Source organism: Leptonychotes weddellii, chromosome 14 (assembly GCF_054177405.1).
Source record: "Leptonychotes weddellii isolate Sample4059 chromosome 14, ASM5417740v2, whole genome shotgun sequence".
NCBI lineage: Eukaryota > Metazoa > Chordata > Mammalia > Carnivora > Phocidae > Leptonychotes > Leptonychotes weddellii.
This window is the reverse complement of record NC_138382.1, coordinates 23,394,689-23,401,639: the sequence shown is the minus strand read 5'-3', so window position 1 is coordinate 23,401,639 and position 6,951 is coordinate 23,394,689. Positions and strand designations below refer to the sequence as shown.

Sequence of the window (6,951 nt, the reverse complement as noted above, 5' to 3'; positions counted from 1 at the left end):
TGATGATGAGTGTTGTTGTGTGCCTTTTCATGTATTTGTTGGCCATTTGTATATCTTCTTTGGAAAAATGTCTATTCTAATTGTCATTTATATGCATATTTTTGCATATACATGTAGTTTGCAAATATTTTCTCCTATTCCCTAGGTTTCAGCTGGGTTTTAGTTAGAGCAAGAATGTGAAGGTCCAGCCCAGAAAGCAGGTTGAAGATACAGGAAATTTTGGGGAGAACACACTGAGAGTGCCACTGGAAGTGGGGTATTTTAGGGCGGGGGGTTGCTCATGATGAGAATTATGTCAGTTTAAGAGATATACAGAGTAACACAGGGATTAGTGGCTGGGTGATGAGAGATGGCTTGGAAGTCTGGTGGTTATGAATGAAAACCTGGATGTCAGACACAGTGGTACTCATGGTCTCGGGGACTTCTGGGAAAGGGGGTTCATTCATTCTCCTAGCTCATCCGAACCTCACTCTCAGGCAGCTGGTTGCTCTGCAGGTCTACTAGAGTGCCATGAGCCTGGGATGGAGGTGTCCCCAGAGCATGCAAAATTCTTGGGACTCCCTTCAATCCCACCGAGAGCTGAATTAAGACCAAGATGGGCAAATTTTGCAAACAACAACAAAAGCATGTGGACGTCTAGAGTAGTGGTTCTCAAAGTTTGGTCCCCAGACAAGCAGCAGCAGTGTCCCCTAAGAACTTGTTAGAAATGCAGATTCTCAGGCCCCACAAGCCCTACTGGATCAGGAACTCCAGGAGCAGGCTCAGCCTTCTGGGTTTTAACAAGGCCAACCCACAATCTCATGCTCACTAAGATTTGAGACCTACCATTCTAAAGGAACTCAACAAACACTAGTTTAAAAATGCAGCTGAATGTTGACCTTGTCCTTATAAGCCTAAAATCACAGAGCATTAAAGATGAAAAGACTTGATTTCAAGTGTCTAATCTGGCCTTGAACCTTACATGTGAAAGATCCAAGTCTCGGAGAAGTAGTGTGACTTGTCCAAGCCCTCCTGGCAGGACTGAGTGAACTCCAAGTAACAATATACCCAGAGCCTGGGAAATAGTTGTTTTGATGGGCCACACAGTTGCAGCCTTTCTATTTAAAAACAACACAAAACAAAACAAAACAAAAACACACACACAAAAACAAAAACAAAAAACAAAAGCAACTCCCCCCCACATAGATAGATAAAGATAGATAGATATTGTGTTTTCTGTACTCAAGTCAGAACAACATGCCTTACGTCAACCTACTTCTTTTAAAGTTTTTTTATTTTTTATTTTTTGGGGTTGCGGAGGTGCAGCTTCCTAAGGCAGATAGCCCCTGAGGAATGCATCAGTCTTCCCAGGAACGGGAGGATTTTTTGCAGCCTGATAAATCTTCCTACGCTGAAGCCCTGTTCTGACTTTTGCCATTTCTAATTCACGGGGCCTCCGGGGAGAGGCGGACAGCCGAACTCCGTGCGCACTGGAGCCCCGGCTCCCTCTGCTTCTGGAGAGGGGATTTAGCCTTAATTTTTGTGACAGATGGAGTTGATAGTCTCTCCACGGAAAGGGGAGGAAAAAAGCGCCAGTTTTTGACAGGCCGCAGAAGCCCGGTGCCTCTGGTGGTCGAAGGCTGCGTTGCGCCACAGTTAAGGTAGTTTGCAAACTCCCGCGCCTGGATTGCCAGGGCTGCTCTACCCGGGAGGCTTCCCTTAACCGAGGGAGGGATTGAAACACACACACTTTAATAGAAACCTTAGTGCGTGCCAATTCATCCCCTTCCTTTATGTTCTGAGTGCGGCCATATGGTGCTGCTCAACATTCCTAAAGATTTTTAATACTATAATTATTTTTTCATCGCCGTCCGAATTAGAAACTTATATCCCTAAAAAATTAATCTGGTTGATTTGGATTTATGTCTTGCAATTGACAATCATGCCTGGCTCAAGAGCCATACCTTCCAGAGCGGCAAAGTGGGACCGTGTGCTGGGGCGGGCGGGGGCGTTCTAAATATCTCATCAGCATCCCCCTAACTGAAGTGTGTGCCTCTTTCTTGTGTGCGTTTGGGTTTGGTTTTGTTTTGTTTTTCATAAGTTTTAAAGTTCAACATTAAATACTCTGATCCCCCCCACCACCACCACCCCGGCGACACACACACACACACACACACACACACACACACACAGCCCCCAATCGTGATCAGGTCTCAAAGACAGGGAACCAGAAAAAAGTGAATTCTGAACGCAATCGAAGGCACAGTGGGAGCCAGGGAGAATTAATAAAACTCTCAAAAAAAAAAAAAAGGAAAAAAGAACCCAACAAAAAGGCCTGTGGCCGAGCCGGACGCAAACAACTGCCCCTGAGCCCTGCCCGCTGGTTCTGAGCGCGAGCCTGGGCTCCATATCCGAGCCTCCTTAAGAGTAGGAGGAGCTCCCAGGCCTCTGTCAGGCTCCTTAAGCCGTTCCTTTCAAGCCCTGAATGCCTGAATGTGAGCTGCCCACCACCCTCCCCGCCCTCCCCCACTCCGCAACCCCACTCCACTCCAGCGGCTCGTAAAAAAAAAAAAAAAAAAAAAAAAAAAGTTTCAACAACAACAGGCAGGACCAATAGCATCTCGAAAAGCCGGGAAAGGGGGCCGAGCAAAGGGCGAAAGAGAGTGGAGAAAGGAGAAAGCGGGCAGGCTCGGAGCGCGCGGGGCCGGGGCTCGGCGAGCTGGAAGAGCGTTGCTAATGTTTTTGTTTGTTTGCTTTTCCATGCATGCATAATGAGGGGGCACCGCGGCACCACGCGGGGGCTCCCGGCCCACTTTTGTATTTAAAGCCTCGCAGCCAGCGAGTCCGCAGCCGGGCTCAGCGGATCCGCTCCCCCGGCCCCTTGTCACCCGAGAAGCTGCCGCCGAGGGAAGCCCGGGAGCCGCTCCCCGGCCGCGCCGAGTTTCTTGTTCTCCCCGCGCCGCCCGGAAAGGGCTCCCCGGAGCTTGGCGAGGCCGGGGTCGCCGCGGGCGGAGGGGGAGGGGACGCGGGCGTCCGGGCCGCGGGAAGGCGGGCAGCGCACCGACGCGAGCCAGGAAGCGGCGGGATGCGAGAGCCCGCGGCGGCGGCGGCGGCGGCGGCGGCGCGGCGCTGAGCCCTGGAGGAAGGAGCCGCCGCGGCCGCACAACGGATCTGCAGGCGCGGAGCAAAATGCACCCGCGGCGCCGCGAGGTCCTGCAGCCCCGCCGCGGCCCCGCGGCCCGCAGCCCCCCGGGGCGACAGTGAGCGCCTCCCGCCACCGCCCGGGGCCGACCGGAGGGGCTCTCCGCGGCCGTGCATTTCTGGGAAACCACCGCAGTCCGAGCGAGCGGGCAGCCGGACCTTCTGCGAGCGGCGCGGCACCAGCGAGCGGCGCGCATGGATTTATGAAAACACTCATGCAAGAAGTTGGCAGGACTGGGGCAAACTTTTCCACCGGCTCCGCGTCCGCCGCTGCCCGCGCCTCGTCTCCTTTCCCCTCCTCGCCCGGCGGCCGCCGCTGCCCGCGATGGTGGCAGGGCTGCTGGGCGGCGGCGGCGGGGCCCGCGCGGGGACCGTGCCGGGCGCCTGGCTGTGCCTGATGGCGCTGCTGCAGCTGCTGGGCTCGGCGCCGCGGGGCTCGGGGCTGGCGCACGGCCGCCGCCTCATCTGCTGGCAGGCGCTGCTGCAGTGCCAGGGGGAGCCGGAGTGCAGCTACGCCTACAACCAGTACGCCGAGGCGTGCGCGCCGGTGCTGGCGCAGCGCGGCGGGGGCGACGCGCCGGGGGCCGCCGCCGCCGCCGCCGCTTTCCCGGCCTCGGCCGCCTCGTTCTCGTCGCGCTGGCGCTGCCCGAGCCACTGCATCTCGGCGCTCATTCAGCTCAACCACACGCGCCGCGGGCCCGCCCTGGAGGACTGTGACTGCGCGCAGGACGAGAACTGCAAGTCCACCAAGCGCGCCATTGAGCCGTGCCTGCCCCGGACGAGCAGCGGCGGCGCGGGCGGCCCGGGCGCGGGCGGGGTCATGGGCTGCACCGAGGCCCGGCGGCGCTGCGACCGCGACAGCCGCTGCAACCTGGCCCTCAGCCGCTACCTGACCTACTGCGGCAAGCTCTTCAACGGGCTGCGCTGCACCGACGAGTGCCGCACGGTCATCGAGGACATGCTGGCCGTGCCCAAGGCGGCGCTGCTCAACGACTGCGTGTGTGACGGCCTGGAGCGGCCCATCTGCGAGTCGGTCAAGGAGAACATGGCCCGCCTGTGCTTCGGGGCCGAGCTGGGCAACGGCCCGGGCAGCAGCGGCTCGGACGGGGGCCTGGACGACTACTACGACGAGGACTACGACGACGAGCAGCGCGCCGGGGGCGCGGGCGGCGAGCAGCTGCTGGATGACGACGACGGCGTCCCGCACCCGCCGCGCCCGGGCGGCGGCGCTGCAGCGGCGGGCGGCCGCGGGGACCTGCCTTACGGGCCCGGGCGCAGGAGCAGCGGCGGTGGCCGCTCGGCGCCCGGAGCCGCCTGGACCCCGATCGCCTCCATCTTGCTGCTGCTGCTGCTCCCGCGGCTCGTTTAGCCCTCGCGCCCCCCACCGTGGGCAGCGGGAGGGCCGGCGCCGGGGCACCTGTGGCTGGGGGACAGAGGGGGTGGTTGGGATCCTTTCCAAAACGTGCTGAGTAGACTCTGCCTAGCGGGTCTCCTCTTCACGACAACCCCCGTGTCCTCTCCCGAACTTGACTTTTTGGACATCCTCCCCTGCCCCCATTCCAGGCTCCAGAAACTCCCAGCTCGTCTGCCCTGCAGAAACCGGCCCAGCTAGAATTTAGGACGCCCGGGATGGAATGGGCCGGGGGGGGGGGGGCGGGTACGGAACCACAGTCTTGGACTCCGAAGAGAGGATACCGACCTGTGGGGCCCTAACAGTTTCAAGGGAGTGGGTTTGGAGCAGGAGTCTGAAGGAAGATTTACATTTGCAAAAGGGGCTGTCTGTTTATTAGCATTTTTGCGGTGCATGGGGCCGGGGGAGGGGGGGTACGCGGGGGGGGGTGGGGTGGTGGAGTGCCGGTGTCGACTTTTATTATGGCCAGTGAGGACATTGCAATCGTGAGTAAACAGAAAAGTCCCACTTTACCGATTCCTGTGTTTACTCTTGGTCAGCGCTCAGAATTCTCCGATTGGGCGGGGGAGGAGTAATGGGAAGGGGTTAATATGCCTGAATTAGTTTTGGATAACTTTGAGCCCTTGACCTTAATTTCATTGCCACCACTCTGATCTCTTAGCACATTTCTTAGGATTAAGGGTCAAAAAATGCTGATCTAAAGAGTTGCTAGTGGTGTTGAACAATGCAACTTTTTATGTAAAAGAGCTCTGCACTGCCATCTGTGAAAGCCTCTTTACGATGTTTGTCTTGTCATTTTTGTTCTTTACATCAAGAAATTGTATGTACAAATATGCGGAGAAAATATATCGCCTCTGCTTTTATCAGGGTGCTAAACCCTGGTACTTCTATATAAAGTGTATTAAAACTGGGATTTGTTACCAGTTGTTGTACTTTGTATATAGAATTTTTATAAAGTGTATGCTTCAGAAATAATTTATTTTTAAAAAAGAAATTAAAATTTTAAATCTGCAGCCACGTTACACCTTTCGTCCCTGAAATGTATAGAATCCGTTTGTCACCGGGGATCCAAACCCACAGTCCATTGTCAAGTGTGCTCTATCTAGAACAGTCTTAAGATGTACAGTGTATTTTATAGATTTGAAGTTAACATTGTTATTTTCAAGAGAATTTATGGACATTGTAGAAATGTATAAATGCATTTCCAAACTGCCTTAAACATTGTATTTTTATAGACATCCTTAAAAAAAAGTGTTATGTTTTAAGTAACTATGGCTTTGTGTATTTTTTGTTATCTGTTTTATTAAAATGTGTACATCAGTAAAGAGTTTTTAAATAATGAATATGGTGTAGTTACTTTCCAGAGTTACATTGTAGTTTACCCAATAATGGGTAAGGAGGGGGGTGGAGGAGCCACTGGGAATCTATCAACCATCAACTGAAATTAAAATACAGTACAAGACAAGAAATGAGGGTTATTATTTCTGCCTCTAATTTAATGAACAATTAGACATTTGTAAATGAAGCAGCTAAAAAGATGTAACCCACTGGCCTGCATTGGTGTTTACGTTTGTGGAGAGAACTCACAAAATAGTGTCTTCCTACATAATCTGGGGATAACCCAGAGGTCTCTCTCCCCTCCCCTCTTTTCCAAGGGGAGCCCCCAAGCCCCTCCTCCAGGAGTGTCCTATCTGGCTACAGACATTCTCCTACAATCAAACGTGCCAATAACATCTGTTACCAATAGGTCTTAGGAAACCTGGCACACCGCTTCAAAGTCATTTTCACACTTTGGGTGAAAAAGTACAAAATTTTGTTACAAAACATTCAGGCGGGCAAAAGTAAACACACTGGGGAGAGGAACAATCACCAGAACTTGTAATATTGTTGTGAGGAGTTGTTTAGCAGTGGGCTGAAGGCTGGGTTCCTGCCAGAGCTACTGATCTACACTCAAACGCCCTTAGATAAATAATTACACTCTTAAGCTGTGTCGAGTGCTGATACACTTGACCTTGTAAATAGAAATGTTTGCAGTAGGAATAAACTCCGGCATTGGAAAATCTTTTAAACATTAACACAAAAGAGAGCGCTCTGTCCTCTGGGGATTTGAGTCTGAACCTCGCCAAGCTAGGCACTTGCAAGAGGGAAAAAAAGTTTATTTATCTTCTATTCCTGGTGTTTATTTAAAGCTTTTCATTTTAAACGCGGTGATTGGAAGGCGAGTCAGGAGTTTAAAAGTCACCACAAATAAACTTTGTCTGAGGGGTCGACAGATTAGCAAGATCTCGTGTCTCTTTATATGATATTAACATGTACTGAGAAAACATAACCAGATTTCTCTGCTGCCTGAAGTAATTAAC

The 6,951-nt window shown here is 53.0% G+C and overlaps 1 protein-coding gene across 1 annotated transcript; it reads left to right on the top strand.

Annotated features, from left to right (window-relative positions):
• Window positions 1-2,597: 2,597 nt before the first annotated feature.
• On the top strand, window positions 2,598-5,934 carry GAS1 (growth arrest specific 1). Its single transcript, XM_081802914.1, has one exon. It carries the CDS (start codon window positions 3,506-3,508, stop codon window positions 4,547-4,549), a length of 1,044 nt encoding a protein of 347 aa, XP_081659040.1. The 5' UTR covers window positions 2,598-3,505; the 3' UTR covers window positions 4,550-5,934.
• Window positions 5,935-6,951: the final 1,017 nt, after the last annotated feature.

Bases quoted from the DNA above. Each gene is read 5' to 3' on its own strand.
- GAS1 (XM_081802914.1), top strand. From the start codon at position 3,506: ATGGTGGCAGGGCTGCTGGGCGGCGGCGGCGGGGCCCGCGCGGGGACC.